The sequence below is a fragment of the Solea solea genome, chromosome 8 (assembly GCF_958295425.1).
Source record: "Solea solea chromosome 8, fSolSol10.1, whole genome shotgun sequence".
In the NCBI taxonomy this organism is placed as follows: domain Eukaryota; kingdom Metazoa; phylum Chordata; class Actinopteri; order Pleuronectiformes; family Soleidae; genus Solea; species Solea solea.
This window is the reverse complement of record NC_081141.1, coordinates 15719955-15741980: the sequence shown is the minus strand read 5'-3', so window position 1 is coordinate 15741980 and position 22026 is coordinate 15719955. Positions and strand designations below refer to the sequence as shown.

Genomic DNA, 22026 nt, shown 5'->3' with positions numbered 1-22026 from the left:
GCTTTTCTTCTATTGGAATTGTAAAGTGTTTGATTGTGTTATCATTGTAACACAACCCCTTACTGGGAGTGGCAGGGCATAAACAAAATATATCAATATAATGTTTATGCAAGTGTTACAACTTCCAGGGTTGGTACCACAGCAACAAAAGATAAATCTGTAACATAGAGATAGCGATGAAGACACAGCGCGTTCTTTAATTTACAATGTCAAATTCTCGACACAAAACGTTTCCTCCCAAGTGTCAGTTCCTGGTTCAGTCCATATTTGAACTAAAGTAGAGCTGAAACAGTTCATCGATCATCATTGGAAACATCATCATTTCCAGGTTTGACATTTTTTAAGGTTTTCTGATATTTTATGGACCAACGATTTATCGAAAAAATAATTGACAGATTAATCAATTATGAAAATAATCGTTAGTTGCAGCTCTAAAGTAAAGTGCATAAAAGATCAATTATTCTAAATGCACAGCAACATATTCTAACTAACTTAGGCTACTGTGTAGGAGCCCCAAAATAAATACACTTAAAATACTAGCACCTGCCTGCGAGACTAAAGGCAGGGCAAAATAAACACAGCGATACGCCGGTGTTAGCGACCGACCTGCAAGACTACGCGCAGGGCAACAATAACACATGGACACACACAGACACACACACCGCTGCTGCGGCAGTACCTGCCGATTAGAGAGTAGCGGTAAAGTTCGACAGAAATGCTCAAAACAACATCCAGAAGTCATAATAATAATCGCCAAACTTACGTGAGGCTTTAGGAAGCGATGTTGATCATTCTTACAAACTACTAACCTGTAAAATACAGCGTTCAGCGGCAGAGTTCGTCATCCTGGGGTGCGGGCGGAAGTGTACCCCTTATACAACCCTGGGCGCAACTGTTCCCGTGCCAACAGTTCCACTTGCGTGCTTTTATCATTTTCTTTTAATTATACATTAAAAATAAAATAATCTTACACTCACCTATGTTATTAAGTGTTGGGTCCCTAAAGACTGTTAAGCTAATAAATACAATTTGGTGGTTGTTTCACAAGGGTACACACTTATCAAGTTTTTTTGTTTTTGTTTTGTCCATAAGAATGAACTTGTTTCTTAGGACACAAACACAGGGAAAACGATACGCAACATCGCCATCGTTTCAGGAAATGTCTTCATCTTCTTCTTCATCAACACGGAACCCCCTAAAAAATGACTCAAAACACCGTAGTATATATGCCAGGCCTGTAAGAGGCGCTATAACGCTACACCAAAAGCAGAGAAGAAGACGTTATGCACATTATAGATATAATAAACAGAAACACAGATAGAATGAACTGAGCCAGGGGGACGAATACGAAATAAATAAAGAAAATAAAAATTATTATAACGTGAACAGACCAAACAACAGTGTTGACAATTTAGTGAAATGATCACTATATTTATTTGACTTTCTGACATAATCCTAACTACTTTATCAGAAGGAAATCATTCTGCCACACAACTGAGATTCATCTAGCTGTATTTACTGCGTGCAGCGAGTTGGTCTGACTGTAGACACAGAGACAGAGAAACACTGTGACCACACAGACAACACAGAGTCACAGACAAGAACGATGTGCAGTACAGCTGACCGTGTGTGGAACAATCACCCATGTGTTCATTCAAGGCAAAATAGTGTCTGTGAAAATCCGTTTTGTTTTCTCCCCCTTTATTTTATGATTTCATTTCACTGTTAATCTTCAACACTTTTTTTCCCTCAACCCTGTGTGTGAAATCGCTAAAGACGTGACATTAGGGCTGACTTTAGTTACTTTTCATTGACAGTGATATAGACAGTGAATGCCAGCACAAGACAGTGGTGGGACTAATGACATCAGTGTAGTGTATTTGCTGTCTAGACAAAAACGTGAAAAGTGTTTGTGTTCTCCGACATCTGTTTCTGTGTGGACTGGCCCTTACACTTTCACTCAAGAGGAAAAATCAGTGTTTAATCATTTGACATTTATTGTGATGATTAGCCATTTTTAACGGTTAAAAATGATATTGTCAAAGTAACCTTTTTGGCCATGTTGTCCAGCCGTTATAGGAGGAATGAATCTCTTTTGTCCTCTCCTTGCAGACACAAAGCAGTATCCAGCATTTGTAGGCCACAAACCTGGCAGGAACAACACACAGCGGCACAGACTGGACATCCAGCTCATCATGATTATGAACAGGACATTATATATTGCTGCCAGGTGGGTGATAATAGTTTTTTTTTTAATCATGTGCTGTCTTTCCATCAAGGAAATCCTGAAATGCTGTTGCTGTGTCAGACAAATTCATGAAGTCATTTTAAATTACGTCAAGTTGCTTTGTGGAGTAAAAATGTGATTAAACTGAGCCATGTTTCTACCAGGATTATTGAATGCTTCATCAGCCCTTCTCATGTTACAGAGGCTGGCTGATGATTCTCATCAACTGTTGCCAGTTGGGGATTGTTAACATGTGCAATTTTTTTTTTCTGGGCTGTGAGAATCACAGCAGTCAGTCTATCCAGCTGACCTCTGTAGCCCTGTGCTGCTGCATTTCAAGTTTTGGGATTCAGGAGGGACTAATTCACAGCAAAATCTTACGACTGGATTTGTTTTTCTCATTGACTTTTCTTTCATTGCCTCATTGTTGGATTCTATTTTTATCTTACCATCTGCCAACAATGTCCCTGAAGCCTTATGCCCTGCTTTTTCAACATCCAGGTGGGCATACAGTACAAATATCAAGCAAATACAGGAACCCACACACATGAATGAAACACTATAATAATAAGAAATGTGTTTCTACTTATGGTCTTAATGTACTATTCTGAAGACCTCAGTGCACATAAATCACAGGAATAAAGGAATAGAGAAGTGTTGATACTTGATTTGCTGGTAGCCTAGTAGTTGCTCTCACAAATTGATCTTTATATCTCTTTGTTTCTTTGTCTGCTTTCCCCCCCTCCTCTGTCACTTGCCTTTATTGCTTTCTGTCTAACTGTCAGTCTGTTTTTCACCTGTGACTCTTTCTTAGACGGTATAGTTCAATTACACCGGAGGCTGTAGAGAAAACACACACAGATTTTGTATTCTCTCTTATCATCAGTGTGTTAGAAATGTCCACCTCACAGCAGCGTGAGAACAGGGAGGTTCCTGACCAAGGCATGAACAGGCTGAGCAGATTTAACTTCCGTGGAGCCTTGATTGTGCAGTTCAAAGTCAAGGCAGCACTGAAAAAGGCTTAGTTAAAAAAAAGATCCTTGCGTTGCCATTTGCTGTCTGGCTAATTGAGTAGTGGGCTTGATTGGATAGCGTTGAAAGCCACAATAGGGCCCTTTCTTTGTTTTCCACCCAAGCATGTCAAATTTAATGGCTGAAGGAGGCTGCTGCTTTAAGCGGCACCGCTTTGTAACTTATCTGAGGTCATTGAGACAAGGTGTGTGGGGAGGAAGGAAACAAAGTGGAATAGAAAACACATGTGTGTGTGTGTGTGTTGCTCAGTTTAATATGCAGACCAGTTGTCACAGGGATTTAAAAGTAATTACTTGAGTGTGGTATGCGTGTGTGCATTGATGTACATATGCGGTAGCGAACATGTGTTGGTGCGCCTATGGGCGTGGTTGCTACAGCCCAGGATCGTGTCTGCACTGAGTTATACATTTGTTTGTGTATGTGTATGTGTGTGTGTGTGTGTGTGTATGTGTGTGTGAGAGCATTTACACCTGGTGTGTAAGTTCCAGACTTGCAGGAATTCTGACACATGGCCAGGGCACGTGACCCCTGCATATCTGGGATGGCCGCCTCAGATTAGACCGAGCTGGAAGTCTAGCATTGATCCTGACACAGAGAAGAACGTCGGAGTCAATATCATGGAAACTAAATGATGCCCTGTGCAGTGAGATCCATTTTCCCTAACAGCATATCGATAATGACATGTTACAGTTGATCAACAAGCAGTTTGAGGCAAACAGTGGGGACAATCACCGATTCTCAAATCAATGTGAAAGTGAGCCAGCGCAGGAAGAATTTTGTTAAGAAACAACGAACAACACTGTAGAGGAGAAACTAAGTGGCTTTTATGAGGGTTGTCCAGTCAAATAACTTGTTTATTCTGGGGCCAGCATCATGCAGCGTTGCCATCGTGCTTGCAGACCAATGAGCCCCAGTTCTTGTTGTGCAGCAGCTTGCAGATGGTCATTGTGAAAGTGGTCCAAAAAGCCCAACACAGTTTCAGGCTGTTTTTGAATGGCTCTTCAGTGTATTAAATCCCTTTGGCTGCCGTTTTGGCACTGGCAGTAAAATGACAAGGTTTTTTTTTAAACTGTGAGATGCATACAGACATAGTAACTGATGAAATTGTAAATAGACAAAAGTGGCTTAATCCATATAGAGGGGGAAGCATTGAATCATTGGCAATGGAAGAACTCAGCAACAGATGCAGTGATTGATAATTCATCCGAAGTTCTGAGCTGTGAATGAAATGTACTGTATTGATTTCGGTGGAATCAGCTGCTCCTCCTCAGCTCTGTTTTAGCCATTATATGTGGGGAAGATTGAACAAAATGGCCTCTGTTGATGAGGTCATGGCTTTTCAATATGCTTCAAAATCGTTGGACTGCCCAGACTTACTCTGAATGTTGATTATGTATTCAGTACATGACAACTTTAGTTTCTTAATATTCGGAATCATATTTCCTGACTCAGTTTTCATCAGGTCTTATAATGATAACTTAGCAGTCTGTGTTTGTCTATTTATTTATTTAGAAGTGATGTCTATATCTTTATTCCACTGTTTGTTTTGAATCCCTCTATGGATGAAACAATGTTCATGAATCATAGCAATGTCAGTGTTTTTGTTTTATCCATGATAGGTGTGCTGAAACAGCGTGTAGAACATGCACTTCATTAAAATACTCCATGTACAAGCTCTGTGGTTTATGTATGTCGGCTGTCATGTATGTTTTAGGTGTTCAGCAGCAGAGTTGTGATCAGTAAAAGCAATAAAAGAGTTCTTGATACATTTAGAGACGGATGAAGCAGGATTCTATAGTGACCCATATTTCATGTGTCAGGGAACACTATCCACTATGCACTTCTTTCAGAGGGAATTCATTATAGAGCAGTGGGAGATTTATCATTCTCTGTACAAAAAAATAAATAAATAAAGTCAATGTGCATGTTTAGGCTATCTGTGCATGTGCAGCTGGAACCTGAACAACCATATCGGTCGTTTGTCCCTCAGAATAAGTCCAGGTCTGGGAACAAGTTCTTAAATAGCGGCCCTTCAAAAGCAGCTAAACAGGACAATCATCACCGTTGGTCACAATAATAACAAGAGCTAATAGAACAGTTTTCTTTTGGTTAAGTCTGGGCACAAAAACAACCACATGTAGTTATTGTGTTAAGCTTTTGGTTTAGGTTAAATGCTCTAAAGGTTAGAAGAACTTTAATAATTTAATTTGTTAAATGTCCAGTAAAGGTAACATCACTGACTGTTGGTTTGAAATGGTAAGTGTGCAGACTTCTATACTACGTCACCTGACTGCTTTCTTACCAGGATAGAACTGAGGTTAAGGTTCAGGCCAAGAAAAGGGCTGAGGTCAGGGTTAGGATAAATATCCCGGCTAGGCTTAGTGGATATTCACTGTTGGCTCCCATTCAGACAGACTTTTATTTTATTAATACCATCTGCATTTCCATGACCAATAATTATAAATAATAGAGGATATCTTTTCCCTGTCAGTGACTGCTTAGTACTGGCTTGATGCTCACAGCAATGTTAAAGTGTGGATGGGCACTCAGGGCAGCTGCTCTGAACATCGAAATGTGCCGCCCGCTGCGTCTCTTTCAGACACCGAGGGGTACCTTGTGTGTCTGTAAGGCGACGCCGAGGGACGTGACAGAGCAGCAGTATATGGCGCTCTTGGAATGAGAACGGCCCGGCCATGCATGAGTGGCTTATCTTAAGTGTTTATGTTTGTTTAATCCACTGATAAGATTACAGCATTGTGCCACTTATCATCAGAAAGTTCTATCCGAACAATTCCAAAAGTCAGACTTTGTTTTGTCTTGGGCATATTGCTCATTGCTGCCAACACAGAATGTTTGTGAATACTGTGATTTTTGTGAAAAAGAAAGAGAAAAAAAGATTTCTTTTTGTAATCAATTTGTACCCACACTCTGCCAATGCAACATTTTTTGACAAGACAAGAATGAAACAGTCAAAGAAGAAAACAGTTTTTCTACAATCAAAACTGCTTTATTTTGAGAAAATGTGTATGAGTAAAGTTGAGCTATAAGTGTAAAGTTGGGCCGTAAGTCAGAATGTAAATGTTTGAAATTATTGATTCATTTGCCCAACCAATCAATCGGTCAACCTCTATTTGAAATGAACAGTTTTGGTATCGATCCTACCTTTTTCTTTTGTTTTCCTCTCATGTTAGACAAGAGAGAGTGTATTTTATTTTTTTTGCAATGTTTCAATGATATCAGGAAAAACACATACCATACCAAAAACACATATTATTAATTAAATGGTGGCTAAAATGTTGCAAAATCACCCTAGACACCCTAGAGGAGAACTAGACAGACTGTCCATACATAATTGTGCACGTGTATGTGTGTGCGTGTGCGCTCGCATGCATGTGTGTGTGTGAGTGTGCAACTCCATACCGTGCTAGTGTGCATGCCCTGGATCTCTCCACATGCAGGGCATAGTCGCCATTCCTAGTCCTCAGTCGCCCTTTACCATGGTAACACCAACTGCACTCTGTTTACACCACTCTTTGAATCTGGGAAGCATGGGAACCAGAGATAGAATGTGTGTGTGTGTGGGGACAGAGTGAGAGAAAGTCACATAGTGAGCCATCAAGTGTAAAGGTGCACAGACCAAAATTGATGGTTGTCATTAGCTCTCACAAAGAAAAACATGCACGAACACAGTCAAAATCCAGATTACCTTCCATAAGTTGAGACCTGTGGAACAGTCGTGCCATTGTGGCTGCTGTTCTTCCCTGTCGCGTCTTTTTGGGCCTCGCAGTGGAGGCCACTGGAGTCTCCATTATTATAGTTGCGCCAAATCCTGTTAAAACCCACTAATGATGGGGATTACACGGTTGCCTACTCTTGCTCCCCTCACAGCGCCATGCAACATCCAGCCACGTCCACACACTGAAACAAAGCATGCAGCTCCAATAGTTCTACGTTTCAAACAAGTTTACAGTTAAAAATAGGAAAATAGTTTCTGACATTCTCAGGTTTATAGCATTTTTAGGAATAGGATTTTTATTCAACATGACACATTGAAGAGCGTTGTGATAATGGGGTACCTATATGCGGAACTCACTGTCTGACATTTTCCCTTCGTAGTAGATGAACATTTGTACGTGCATGTTGTCTCTGCATTACTGTACAGTTGTGCTGCTTTCAGACGCACATTGTCACATGGATACAGTCAAAAATACAAAGTTAAAGCATGGTGTGTGAAGTCATGTGACGCTGGTATTCATATATTATCAGTGATTCATCCTCTCAATCTGTTTTCTGAAGTCGCTGTATGCTCTTTACATTTTTAAAGTGGCATACACTACATAACTTTTTTTAAACAGGCTCCCTCTCTCTCTCTCTCTCCGCTCACTACTGACAAGCATGATTAGACGCCTCACCGCTGCTGAATCTCAGTGTGGCTGAGCAGCTGTCAATGTCTTTATCTCCTCTATCTTTCACAAACACAACACGACCAGTACTCATTTCAAAGTAAAAGCACTATGGTTCAATTTTTTTTTTCCCCAACAAGACTTTATTGTAAGATATATTCCCGTATGAATAAAGAGTAGGATTTAGAGCATCTTAAGCACAATTATTATCATTTATTTACCAAAAACATAGCAGCAGCTTCGTAAAGCTGATGACGTCATTAAAAGCTGACAAGTGAAACGGTCCATTACCTTGAAAATAAATACGGATTCCTATGGATTAACTTTGGCTACTATACATACTCTACTAAATATATAGATATGGAATAAGTGTTGTCATTTTTAGATATTTTAATGAATCTGAATCCACTGATATCAAGAAAATGACATCTTTTTAATGCATCACTGCTTAAATGTTTCAAGTATGAGAGCTCAAACTATGTCCCTTACCCCACTGACCCGGCCACAGACAAAAACACACTTACACTCACATACAATCGCACAAAGGGAAATGTGGAGTGAATGTAGGGAAACCCTAATGAGAACTTCAACCTTCAAAAAGAACAACCTGCCTGAGCTTGGGGGTGACTGAACTCTGACTTGTTGTATTTCATGCCACCACATCACCGAGGACCTCTTAATGCTCCAGCCCATTCACAGCTTCAACACTCCCTCCACAGCCCCAAGGTGCCTGCTGGCTTCCCCAGTTGCCTCTCTCTCACACTCTGTGAAGAGGATTTGAAGCAGTGAAAGCCAAAACAACCTACAATGGGCCCTCCTCCGCCACCCATGATCCAGTTATCAAGAGAGAGGAATATGGGTGAAGAGGGTGACGAGAGAGAAAGGGTGGGAGGTGGAGGGAAGGCTGGACGCAGAGGCATTTAGTTTGTAGCGAGAGGGGCGGTGGCAAAAGGTGCGGGGTGCATGCTAATCACATTCCCCTCTTTTCTGCTACTGGAATGTAAGATAGTTTGACAAAGACCAAGCAGATGGGCCAAGCAGGCTCGCGGTCACCCCAAAAGAAATGCGCTGTTATGAAAACGACATTCTTCCACACAAAGCCGCTGTGTTCTCGCGGCCATGCATGGTTACATGTCCGACGGAGACCCTCTATGTCACTCTGTTGCACTCAGTCTCACACTCTTGCCTCAGCTCAGTTGGTCTACTGTCTGGCCTTGATCTTTCAACTCTTTGTCACTGTCTGTACCCGTCCTTTAACAGTGCCTCCATATTTGTGTCTAAGAGGATATTTGCATACCTTCCATCGTACTCACGCATTTTTGTCACGGAATTTCGGGAAATAAGAAGCTCACACCAAGTGATTCACATTGACAGCAAATGTTGTGCACCCAGTTATCAATGGCCTCTTATGGCGTTTTTCCACTATATACAGTAGTACCACCTCGGCTCGACAGTGGTTGTTGATGTACTGAATCATTAGAATCAGTGCATTAAAAAGATTCGTTCAGTACTTCCTGCATGACCGGAGCACAGACTCCGCCTGACACAGTCAAGTACCAGGCACCAGGTACTATCGTTAATGGGAAAAAAAAGAAGAACCATGCCGAGTCGTGCTAGTGGAAACACGCCATTACAATGTTTTATCAACACCACAGCTCCTGTAGACCATTATGTTTTGTGTAACATGACTGTCCCAAGTCCATGTGAGGCTTGAATCGTAGCCTACAGGTGAGAGATAGAAAATAATTGGAAATCGATTTTTAGTAAATGGTCTGTCAGAGCCCACTTCCATGTTCGATTCTGGACTGGATTTGATCTCATTTGGGCCCATGTGGTTTGCATAAGTCTTTGATCTTTGAGCTGTGGCTCCCCTGAAGAGTGTCGGAGAAGTAAGACAGTGTGTAGGGTGAGACGTGACAGACGCTCCTTTTTCACAGGCTGGGAATATTGTGCCTTTACTCTGTATGAAAAAAGAAGGAACATGGAATGGGGGAGCATTGTTCTACCACCATTATGCCATTTGAAAGTGTAGCAGTCAGAGAGCCAAATCAATCAGAATCCAGTCGCTATGACGGGACATTGTGTTATATCTCACACCTACTGATTTCACAATCATGGAGGAAATGCAGGCTCTTTGAAACACTTAGTGCTAAACTGCTGCAGTTTCTCAAAATGTCAACTTCTCCGAGTCACACTGACTCACTGCTCCTACTTGTAGTGTGGGCGTGACCTAACATTTCTCTGTACATCCATTGCTACATTACAAATAGGAACTTCTAACAGCTGCTTTGGTACATTGATAAAGTCACCAAAAACAAGAGTTGAAGTTGGAGCAAACGTGGGAACTAGTTTGAGCAGATTATAAAATATTGAACTGAACTAAAAATAAAAATCCATTTCCCAAGAATCCATAATCCATTAATCCAGCTATAGGGCCAGTGAAACTCATTAAACTGACTGGCTGGAATGACTTTTAGATAATAAGAAATAATAATAAGTATCATAGCTGTATTATAATATATTGTGTTCTACATACATTAATGTATTATATATATTATGATATATATATAATCAATTTTTTATTATTATTATTATTATTATTATAATAATAATATTTCTTAGTTATTCCAATATTGCAGGGATTTGAAAATGCCTGGAGTAGTTCACCTAGTAACACATTTTCCCCAGCCATAAGTAAAATGTGAAAGTGTTCTACAGTATGTTAATGTAAATAGATTCAAATGTATGGAGCAATAGACAGTAGATTCACTGTCAACTGCTCAATGCAAATTTGAAAGGAATGTTGAATAAAATGCTGTGCGATACTCTCAGCCACAGCGAACAAGACTCGTCTGGACATCAGACCTTCGGATAGGAATATCTTTTTAGGTTTTAAAGACTCATAGCAAGAAATATGGACTACTTTATTGAAGAAAATTATAATAAAATATACTGAGCGGTCAACCGTAATGACAACAGTGTGTGAATGCAAAGCTTTATGGTAAAGACTTTTTAAGATCTGATTGTGTCATGTGACAATACTGTGATTTTTGCAGGAAAAGCAATAAAAGTTTGGCCTGTGATGGATCATGTATTTGAACTCACCTGTAGTTGATTTTCATAGGTTATTAAAAAAACAACAACTTTGCTTTGGAAAATGGGTCGGCCGTAACATTAGAATTGTAATTAATGGTCTACAACATACAATACCACCAGTGTAGCTGCTGCCTCTGCTTTCCATTCCGTCGCGTTCGCAGAGAAGTTAGATGTGACTTAGGCAGCAGAGGGAAGTTATGTTGAAATATGTGTTCAGGTGCAGGGCCCAAGAGGGCAAAGGGTGCATAGGCCTGTGTTTTTTTGTGAGCATGTTGCAGTAGAGGAGGGGGGGTTGCGGTGTCTTTGCACATGTGTGTGTTTGGAGAGCTGGTGTTGACACAGACACAGCCTCTCCATTGTCTCATTCCATCTCCAGTCAGGATGTTTGGGGGACGCCTCATGGCTTGGATCCCTCTAATCTCTGCTGGAACTGAAAACCCAGTGGCTGGAAAGCCTCGGCCCTTGAGGACGCTGTAGGCACCAGGACAAGAGAGACAGGGACTATAGCCATGAAGGTTACTATTGGAAAATAATAGAGCAGTGAATTACACATTACTCATACACTCTTTCAAAATGTGCAGGCAGTAAAATAACCCATGGGATTACACTAAAATCCATCAAGTAATCCTTTGATTTAATTGCTTTTGATTTAGCGTTGTCTTTTTAATACAAAGTCTGGAGTTTAATATAAAGATATAAATTAAGAATTTGCTGAACCTTTGATGACAGTGGAAAATTAATACTATATCATCCCTCACTGTTATCATACATAGAGTATTACTTTCCTTTTCTTCTCAGGCTTCCCTTTTTTTCTTATGGTTTGACAGTGACCATTTTTAATAATCAAGTTTACATCAGCCCCATGTTATGTTCCAGTGGAACCAAGGTGAAAGAAGCACGGAGGGAAAGAAGAGTCATTGAGGAGTCCTGGAAATTTGATCCAGATCAATTAGCTAGAGAACTGCAAGGGTACCAGAGAGCCGTAATGAAAAACATTTTACAGTGGAGTTTGTGGTTTTGGCTGGAAATACTGAATTTTTAGTCATGGCAGACTGCACAGTGACAGGCAGCATCTGGCATTTGCTAATGCACGTGAACTCGAGTCTTGAAAGGGCATCGGAAGCTTCTCGGTGACGTAATACTGACTTCATTTTCTTTCCTCCTTACGCACAAAAAAATCATTTTAATCTCAGTTGATTTCAAAAGGATGTTGAAGTTTAAGAAATGATATTCGTGCTAACACGTATCGTGATCTGTAAGGGCCGGGCAATACTTCAATTCATATATAATTTGCAGCAATATAGTTTTCTTCAATATCAATAGAGCAAAGGCTCAGTATACTGATATCATGTTTACGCGCTGTGCAAACACACATTGAGACACAACACGTAATTGCTATTAAATGTTTGTCAATGAATGTTTGTCAAGTGTTCATAGTTTTCTGTTTTATCAAATCTTAATCTTGAATTATCTGACAATGTTTTTCATCCTGCAAACATCCTTTTTTTTTCATATTTTTCAGAATAATGGTGTTTGGACAGAGTGTGTTGTACTTTTGACAGACCTTACTTTCAGTGCAGACATGGAAAGAAAACAAATCCACTGACAGATTCTGCACATACGGCCTCACTGGAGTTGTGTTCTCTTCTCCCAAGAAAGCACCACGGTTGTGTTCCTTTCAACTGCTCTCCAAGATTAATTATTTAATTTAAATGCAGTGGCTGATAAGGTACAGTAGACTGGCTTTTATCCTGAAGGAGCCGGTGCTGGTCCCCAGGAAAACGATGTAGATTCATTTCAAGGAGTCTGTTCCTCTAAAGACTTTATTAGATTTAGTTAATGAGAGAGCAAGGCGTGCTGGCTGGCTGGCTGAGCGCAGGTTGGGGAGCTGGAACGTAATTAAGCCGTGAGTCTGATGATGCCACTGTTACACACTTTGATTAAAAACACGTTCAGTGTCTAATCTCCAACAAATTAAAGTAGTTACAGTGTTTGGCATGGTCACCTTTGGTTCTAGCACTGAATGAGGTAAATCCCTCTTTTATTTCTGTCGCTTCTGTTTACACAACCACCTCGTCTACCCCCGCTGCACCCTTCCTGTCCCTGTCTGCACCCTGATTTTCCACGGTAAGTAGGTGTAGCGACACGACTGGTCAACCAGCCAGTCTGTCTTTCTAAGATGTAGTTAACCCGTGTGGCTTTTATGTCTTCCATATGCCCTGCTGAGTCCTATATGGCAGGACTTTGTAATAAAAGAGAAGCCTGTATGTTTCCAGGCCAGCACACATAAGTCTTCTTGTCGGAGCATTAATGAGTGTTAGTATAGATTTCCTGTGGCTCAAACACTAGGCTTAATTGACCTGAACAGCTCTGAGTGACTTGGCACCTCCCGTCTCAACCTTCTCCTCCTCCCTCACCTCCCCCAAGACCTTTCTCTGGGACAAAGAGGCTTTTGTCCTCGGGCCTGTGCCACAGCTCTCTAAACCTTTGTTGACTGTTTCTGTCTGACAGAGCAAATAGCTCTGGCTTCCTTTTGTTTATTGTCATTCCTTGAAGTTTGAACAAAGTTTACACAAAGATCCATTTTTTGACGTTGTTTGTTGCCTGCAGGGGTGGGGGGGGGGGGGGGAACACAACGACAGCCAGAGTTAAGAAAAGAAATGGCTTTATTGTTTGTTGGATTTTTGACTGTCTGCTGCTGTCTGACCTCTTATTTTCTTGTCTCTCTCCCCTTCAATCTCTCCCTACCCGTCTCTCTCTCTCTCTCACCCTCTCTTGAATGCATGCAGGGATCATATATACACAGTGGACACGGACACTGCCAACAGTGACGAGGTCTTTTTCAGTAAGGTGAGTGAGACGTCTGTCCCTTTGAGGACGTGTTGTTCTCGGTATACGGTAACCGGCCTCCGAGTTCTGCTGTGTGCTTATCTGTGCACATGCATATATTTATTTATAAACATATGCATGTATATATATATATATATATATATATATATATATATATATATATATATATATATATATGAATATATGTATGTATAAATGACCTAACAGCGCTCTTACTCAGCTGCTCAACAATGTGAGCTTGGTGTGCTCGCCATGGTGACCCTGTTAAGAAGATTATTCAATCAATCAGCTAGTGAAACGCCTGCGTCATCCACGCTCATCAGTGTAAGAGTGTGACTGGTGCGCAACACAAGCTATGAGGACAACAGAGGAAGTGAGTTTAGGAAGTAGGCGGATGAGGAGGAGGATTCATGGATAGAAGACAATCAGCAGCGGGAGAAAAAAAAGACACCATTGTACATTTCGAGAATATCCAAAAAGGATTTCAAATTTACATAGGCCCTCAGCTGTTATTTCCCACTTTCCATTTCATTCCAGCCACTCATCACTGGCATCACTTGCCCTCAACATAATGCATGCAAACAGAATTCAAACAGCGCCCTACTCGCGTATAGAGCGACCCGCCATCCCTCCACCTCATCCACTTCAATGTCATCGCCCGACGAGTGGGTCTTAATGAGAGCGGGCTGCAGATGAAAGGCCGGTGGAAGACCTGCAGATTGATTGATCTGACCTGAGGGTCTTTAATCAGTGGCTTAGCTCCAAACATGTTGTACAACAATGGCGAGGACCATGGCGGTCTGAACCAGCGGCTCAGCACTGACCCTCAGGCCACACAGGGCAGAGTGACGGGTGTGTTTGAGTATGTTTAGGTGTGTGTGTGTGTGTGTGTGTGTGTCTGAATGGATACTAGGTATAACTTAACAGTGAATGATGATAAGTACTTTTGTGTGTGTATAGTTGATTGAGAGTTACTGGTAGCATTGACTCATAGGCCAAGGCAGTGTGTGAGAATGTATACAACCGTGCTGATTAATCGGCAATTGGTTTCTTTTTTTTTCATGTTTTAAATAGTCTCCTATCCCCTATTACCGTAAGAAAAAAAATGCCAAAACATGTCTTTGAGCTCTGGGCTGGATCTGTCCTTGGAGAGACTTTGTTCTGATCTGTGGTCAGTGTTGTATTTCCTCCTCATTGGGACAGTTTTAAAAGTTCAAGGAGGTAAACTGATCTCTGATCAACTCCTGGAATACAGTTCACCTCAGAGCAGGTGCCTCATTATGGGGAATCAGTGATGGAGCATTTCAGGTGACGATTATTGATCCCAGCATTGATTCTTGTGTCTCCTGTGTTTTGTTTCGTTGAGTCTATGTTTACCTTATTTGCGCTCCGGTGTGTCCTCTTCTCTTGCTCTCATTCTCTTCTCCAACGTCCATCTACTTTTTCGTCCCACCCAGAAACTGACATGGAAGTCCAGACAAGGAGACGTGGACACTTGCAGAATGAAAGGGAAACATAAGGTAGATGAAACACAAACAGTAGACACAGCATCTTCTGCGCTCACGCCTTAAATTCACTTGTAGTGAACAAATATCACCTTACTCTTCGCAAAACACCACTTTAGCAAATCACACATTATACATTACAGTCAAGCTGTAACAAATGTAATTTTACACGATGCCTCTGTCTCTTGCACACGCTCATGCATAAACACATTTATCGACGGGAGACTCTGTAGGTGCAATAACACACTCCCTCTGCTATCAATGACAATATACTGGAATTACATTTTCTCTGGATTTATTGAGCAATTCTAAGAGAGAATATTACAGTTCTATGAAGACCCTGAATCTGTTATGAACATCAAGAAATTATACATTGTACATGATGTTTTTATGCATATGTCTCACAGCAATTAATGCTGTGCTATAAAAGAAAGAATGTGGTTTTTAGTGTAAAAAAACCCACCATCAATTATAAACAACAAAAATGTCAGCATGAACTCACTGTTGTCTTTTTCTCCTGTCTTCCTCCTCTGGCTTGTGTTCCCTGAAGGACGAGTGCCACAATTTCATCAAAGTCCTCCTGCAGCAAAATGATGACACCTTGTTTGTTTGTGGAACGAATGCTTTCAACCCGTCTTGCCGAACCTACAAGGTAAGGACACATACACATACGCCACCATGGGGAGCAGGGCTTTCAGCTGCTCGGCTCCCCGGCTCTGGAACTCAGTGCCACCGGACCTCCACAACTCAAAACTCATGTGTTTAAAGAAGTTTACAACCTATAACCACCTGCACACTGCCTTCTATAATGTGTATTCATTCTTTTTTATCCTATGTTTCAATGTCCTATGATGTAAACGTACAGTGTTCTACACACGTACCTATACTAATGGTTCTGTGCTCCTGTGAGCTTGGTGATTGACCATTCAGCAAACGTATGATGCACATACAAACAGTTGAAACTCAATCCCGCCTCTGTGATCCTCATCCAGTTGGCCTGACTCCCGTGTTTTGTCCTTTGCACTTCAAATGTAATCTCAGATAATGCCCTTATTTGATTTTTGCCTCCGCTTCGTGTAGGAGGTTATTATTTTTTTGCTGCATTTGTCTGTTTGTTTGTAAACAGCATAATTGAAAAGGTAAAGGGCAGATTTTAAGCGGGGGTAGTTTATGGCCCATGGAAGAAATTGTTAAATTACATTAAGGATTTTGTTGTTGTTTTTTTTAAAGAGGGTTAGTCTTGCAAAACAGGGGGGTGAATTGAAACTGTGGGAGACTGAGCGGCCTTGCTTTCTAGAATATGATGCAGGTAGTGTCCCATTGTAAATTAAAGATTTCAACCCCTACTCCTTGTAGATTGATGTTGGCAGGACCTTTTGCTGCCTTTGTCCCAGTATACAAGCACTTGTGGGTAATTGAATTATTGAATAAAGTGTGTCCACCGTTACTACGCTACTTGGCGATATGCCCTCTTTTATCTTGTTAGTAATATACAGTTTATATATATTTTAAATGTTATTAATATATTTTAAAAGTCTAATTTTACTCAGACTAATACAATAATTACTTTTTTTTTCTAATGTCACTCAAACATACACTCTCGTAGGCACAGTGGTATTTATCCACAACAGTTATGTGGGAGTGTAGGGAGGTGAGCTATGTAGTGATGGACATACATGGATGACTTTCACAACTCAGCAGGCCCTCCTCCGATGTCTTAATCTCCAGGTGTACTTTGACACGCTTGATTTGGAGGCAGAGGAACCTAACTATCTGCCGTCATTCATACTCACTCATTCACTGAAATGCAAGTAAAGGCTCTGTCCTGAAATTCCCCTGTAAATTGATGCCTGCCTGTACGGCAGTATGCATGCGGGGGAAAGTCCGTAACGGCGATGAGATTCCTTCAGGAAAAACAGAAACGGAAGCAGATGAACAAATATAAAAAAGTGCTGCTCAGAATGTCCCCACTCTTTCTTCGTAAACCCTCTGCCTCCACCGTCAACTGATCCTCACTGATCCAACTCCATTAGACTGCACAGGATAAGGAATTGTACTGACATTCAACCTACATTTAACTGATGAGGAAGAGGAGGCGGCGGAGGAGTGCATCTGTGTGTGTGTGTAACAAGCGGAGTGTGCATGCACTGTGAACTCACCTATGTGGGAACGTCTAATGCGCCGTTTAAATAACCATGAAAATACTGTGTCATTGACATAAGACCAGGATTTCGTTGGTCACTGTGGCTTTCTGCTGCCTCAAGATAGCAGTGTGCCTGGCCACACCTCATTTTTAGACCAACACACCCATGGGCACACTGACGGGCGCATTTGGAAGCTTTTCGTTCCAAGAGTCAGGAGTTGTAGAGATATTGTTGCATAAGAATGAACTTTAACATAGTATGGGACCCAAATGCAGACGTGGACCAGACATCAAGTTCAAAAGGTTAATTGCAACCAGTGAGAAATTAGTTGTTGGCAAGATGATAATAGCTGGCTTAACTGATGGAGAGGAAGAGTCTCGTGAAAGGAGTGAGAAGCCAAGCAACACTCACCGAGAATAAAACGGTCTCGCATAACACCGTAGTGAATGCAAACAACTCTGACACTGGATTGGAAAAACTCCCAGGCTTAAATGCAGGAAAGGTGATTGAGTGATTGCTTCCAGGTGTGTTCTTCAGCAGACCAGTCCCCAGGTGTAGCCACTCCCCCAAAAAGAGACAGAGAGAGAAAGAAAAAAAACACATAATCGCGTTTGCGATCATGATGGAGCTCTCTTTTAGAGAAATCAGATATAAAAAAAAAAAACAACAACAGACAGTCTGCATAGAAAGGCAGGAGAATAAAGAGAAGGACTTGAAAGAGGTTCAGCTGTCCTGAAGGAGGTTGTTGTTTGGGTTGCTGGGCTGTGATGTGATGGTCACAGCACACACAGATGTTATCTCGGGGCCTGCAGGGAAACCCCCTTCTGCTGTGGTTCACTGGACCTGTTTACCAGGAAAAACAAGACATCCACGCTCTGTTGCCCTTGTCATTCAGCATGCTAAGCTTGCAGAGTGGATGTCTTTCAATTCACACACTCTTCCTGCAGGGAAAGTGGAATTTATGTCTCCGCATTTATCAGGCGTGGGTAGCTTTTATAGCTGCTCCGGTTATGGTTTCAAGGTTCCTGCGCCGATATTGGTAGAGTTAAGGGCAAGTAAAGGGAAGCCTTGTAAAAACACAGAGTCGCTTGGCTACATGTACACAGAAACATGGGGGAAAAAATCGTTAAGAGCAAAACTATATGTTTTTACTAAAATATTTTTTGGTGGATAAAATTTGCCCTGTCTAGTTAAAAACAACAGTGTCACCTAAAACAGACTTTTAAAATGGGAATTATCAAATCAATTTACCATTAATATATTCTGATTAGAAAGCCTGACCAAAGAGGAACACATTGAAACCTTTGTAAATGTGTTGTTTTTTTCCCCCCTTCAAAATAAAGTATCACTAATCACTTGGACATTAATATGCAAATTCACATTAAATGCCCTGACACATGTAGGGAACAGAAGTGTGCATGAACCCATACAAACACTGACAACTGTGCAAACATACTGACATGCAACACACACATTTTACAAAGTCATTACACACACACACAAACACACACACAGACACAGACACACTGTGTTGCCAGCAGGCTGGCAGACTCTCTGGGCTGAAACCAGGCCTTTGATGGTGTGCTGGGCTCTTCCACTCTGCTTGGTCAAAAGTGTATCTGTGTGTGTGTGTGTGTGTGTGTGTGTGTTTGCGTATGTGTTTGTAGTTAAATCCACCTTGGCCACAGTTTGTCTCTCCATCTCCCCAGTGCGACAGCAGAGAAAAGAGCCTCTGTTTTGGGGCCAGCCTCATCCCACATTAATCAACAGCGCTGTGAGGGCAAGTTGGTGGGTGCACAGGGGGAGGGGGGGGAGTAGAGAGAGAGCGGGGAGGCAGGGAGGGCACCTGCTCAAGCCAGCAGAACCCCACTTTTCTTCCCTGACACCCCCCTGTCGTCGTTAGCTCCTCGTTGTCCTTCCTTCACATTTGTTACTTGTGTCCATACTTGGTATACATGTACCCATGCACACAGATACATGCATACGCGTGCATGCAAAGAGGAGAGGCACCTTGGCAGCCATGTCACAGCACTCAACTCTTCTCTTTATCCGCTCTCCTTCTCTCCTCCTCTCCTGCCAGCCTCCATTCCTCTCCCCTCCATTGCACAGCCATCTTTCCCTCTGTTGCTTTCTCCCTTTGTCAGTCCCTTGCTGTGCTGTAATAATAAACACCCCATCCAGCCAGGCTGATATATGACTGGAGTCAGTTTCATCGCCTGTTGCCGGGGCGATGTGGGGGGAGTCAGTGGGGAGTCGGTCCCAGGTGATGTGCCCTCGATTTGGATGGACAAAGGTGTTCTGGGAAATGTTATACGTGCCAAGTGTATGAATTTCAAACATGAATGTGGATTTACTTTCATCAATGTTTATGTCTTCTTTTTTTTATATATATATACATGTTTGATTCAGTTCACGGCGAAAAGTTTGCTCACAATGTTCAAGACAAAAGATCAGTCATTTCGGGAACTGAAGGTTCAGATGAATGAGATCCTTGCACCCCTCCTCGGTTTCTGTCAACAGCTGCAAAGAGTCTTGTTTCTAGTGTCTAAAAGGTGGTCGGGGAGAGAGTTCATCCTCCGAGGGCTCCGAAACAGGTTGCAGAGAAATGGGCCGTGGCTATTAATCTCCCACAGAGATCTGTCCTTGTTTGGTTTGTTTGGTTTACACAACCATCTCTTGCCCAGGTGTGAACTTGTGCTCTTGACCTTTATAGATGAAACTGGTCCTGCAGGTGGAAATAGAAAGAACTTTGAAGAGACTTAACTCGTCTGCTAAATATCTATAGCTTAGAATCCAACGATGATTAAAAGAAAGGTGCATTTTTTTCCCCCTCCTCTGTGATCTTCATGATCTTTAGCGCCGTGTTCTGACAGATTGTTTAGATTATTGAGTCTGGTTGCTGGCTCAGTTTATTCAGTTTGTCCTCAGTCATTTTCATAACTCCGTCAGAAATGATGAGTAAAGCCCATAAATGTGTCCTCATAAGAAGACACACAGGTAGAATGTGTCCCTCACCCTCGGCAGTGAAGCTCACAGTTAACCAATTATAACATCCTGGTGGGCACGTTGTGGATCTACATTGTGTTTGTCTAATTAATTAGCATATAGCCCGTGGAAAACAGAGGCGAGGTGCTGAAGTAATTAATTCATCTCGATACACTGCACCCTGAGCCAAGGTTACTGTACATTTACTATAGTGGATCCACAGTGAACAGTGCCGTCAGCACCACTGGTCCTTCCTCATTTCCCTAAATTGCGTTTCTCCAGAGCTGAAGCATGTCTTTGTTTTTGTGCAGCTAGTGGAGGTGACAGCGTGATGTGGTTTGCCTGGTAACAAGGTAAACAAATCCATCTGGCTGTTTAAACATCAAATTTCTTCGTGGTAATTAACAAAAAAAAAGAAAAGTGATTCATTTAGGCAGTTTTATGAATTGCTTTTGCCGCCTTCTAAAGTGAACTGAATATTGCTATAGACAAGGATAACAACAAGCAATCGAGCGCTGGTGTTTCTCGACACATGATAATTGGACTGTATATCTGCCGTGGGACTGGGAGTGTCTTCCTCTGTTCAAACGGCAGGAATAGATCACTAACAGTCAGCCCGGCCCAGTCGACAGAGGCCACTGCCTGAGTGAAATCAAATGAAGGAGTGAATGTAACTGCTGTGGCGAGAGATATGAGAGTGTTTTTTGATTTGTCAGAGGAGGGAGTGTTTGTGCTGGGGAGCTGACGTACTTTAGAAGCTGCTATTGCTGACGTCTCAAGCTTAACTGATTCGCCCCCGTTGCTCTGTGCACCCAAACGCCGTGATTCAGTGGATGCACCTGACCTTCAGCTCCTCACATCCTCTATTATTAACTTAGCCTAATCTATAATTACAGTCTCCCCTGTCTGATAACAATATATATTTGCCAACCTGCTTACCTCTGTACATTATCCAGCTATCATTTTTGAAGCAACAGAAACAGAGGGAATGTGAAATCAAGAAATGTGCTGCTGTCGGTGGTTCCGTGTTTGTTGTGAAAGGTCACATGTAATTTTCTCTGCCAAATCAGCCTCAACAATTTCTCTGGCAGGCTTTTCCAGCATTGCGCCGCAGTGTGTGTGACCTTTTTAGTGGGCAGATGATAACCGTTTCCGCCGAGACAGGAATAGAAAACAAAATGACCTGTTTAGAGACCAGAAAGGGCGGCATAAGCAGTTTGCAGCCTTGGCAAGCTGTGCCCATCTTTGTCAAGAGAGAAGGAGAAAGTGAGGAAGGAGATTTGGTGGAAGATAGAAACAGAGATAAACAAGAAAAATTACTATGTATTGTGAACTCCACAGGCCAACAGTGTGTTCAGTAATCTTTCCTGACCTCAGTCTCTGGCCAGTGCAGACTTGTACTTCTCTTGATTTTGTGTGCAGACACTGTAAGACAACATCCTGTAGCATCCTGGGGAAAACAAGGCTACTCATGGCCATAGTGATCATTGAAACAAGCAAAACTGAATTTAAAGAGGTCATAAACAGTGGATAAAGCCTTAAAATAGCTCATGGAAATGGGTCCAGTAATCCACTCAATGTCAAAGTTTAAATAAAATAAACTTTGGTGAAATGTAGGATCTTTCCAGAACTAAATAAAATCAAAGAACAAGTCTCTCTCAAGGAACAGCTCCAAAGTTGAGGCTGCAAAGTATAAAATAATGACTAATGTATGATCCACCATTTAAAAGCTTCAATGCTTGAGTAAAAACTTCTTACGTTCCCTGCTTAGGGCCATGCACTCA

The 22026-nt window shown here is 41.7% G+C and overlaps 1 protein-coding gene and 1 long non-coding RNA gene across 4 annotated transcripts in view; one reads left to right on the top strand and one right to left on the bottom strand.

Moving 5' to 3' along the window:
* LOC131463729 (uncharacterized) overlaps positions 1–862 on the bottom strand; it is a 52616-nt gene extending 51754 nt beyond the window's left edge. Inside the window, exon 1 of the long non-coding RNA XR_009241109.1 lies at positions 810–862. This is a non-coding gene — a long non-coding RNA (uncharacterized LOC131463729). The remainder of the gene's footprint in view (positions 1–809) is intronic.
* The window catches only part of sema6a (sema domain, transmembrane domain (TM), and cytoplasmic domain, (semaphorin) 6A), a 101295-nt gene that overhangs the window by 43864 nt on the left and 35405 nt on the right, over positions 1–22026 (top strand). For all 3 annotated transcript variants that reach the window (XM_058635652.1, XM_058635651.1, XM_058635650.1), the window contains exons 3-6: positions 2113–2230; positions 13548–13608; positions 15066–15128; positions 15664–15765. In XM_058635652.1, the coding sequence (XP_058491635.1) occupies positions 2113–2230; positions 13548–13608; positions 15066–15128; positions 15664–15765 (344 nt within the window). The remainder of the gene's footprint in view (positions 1–2112; positions 2231–13547; positions 13609–15065; positions 15129–15663; positions 15766–22026) is intronic.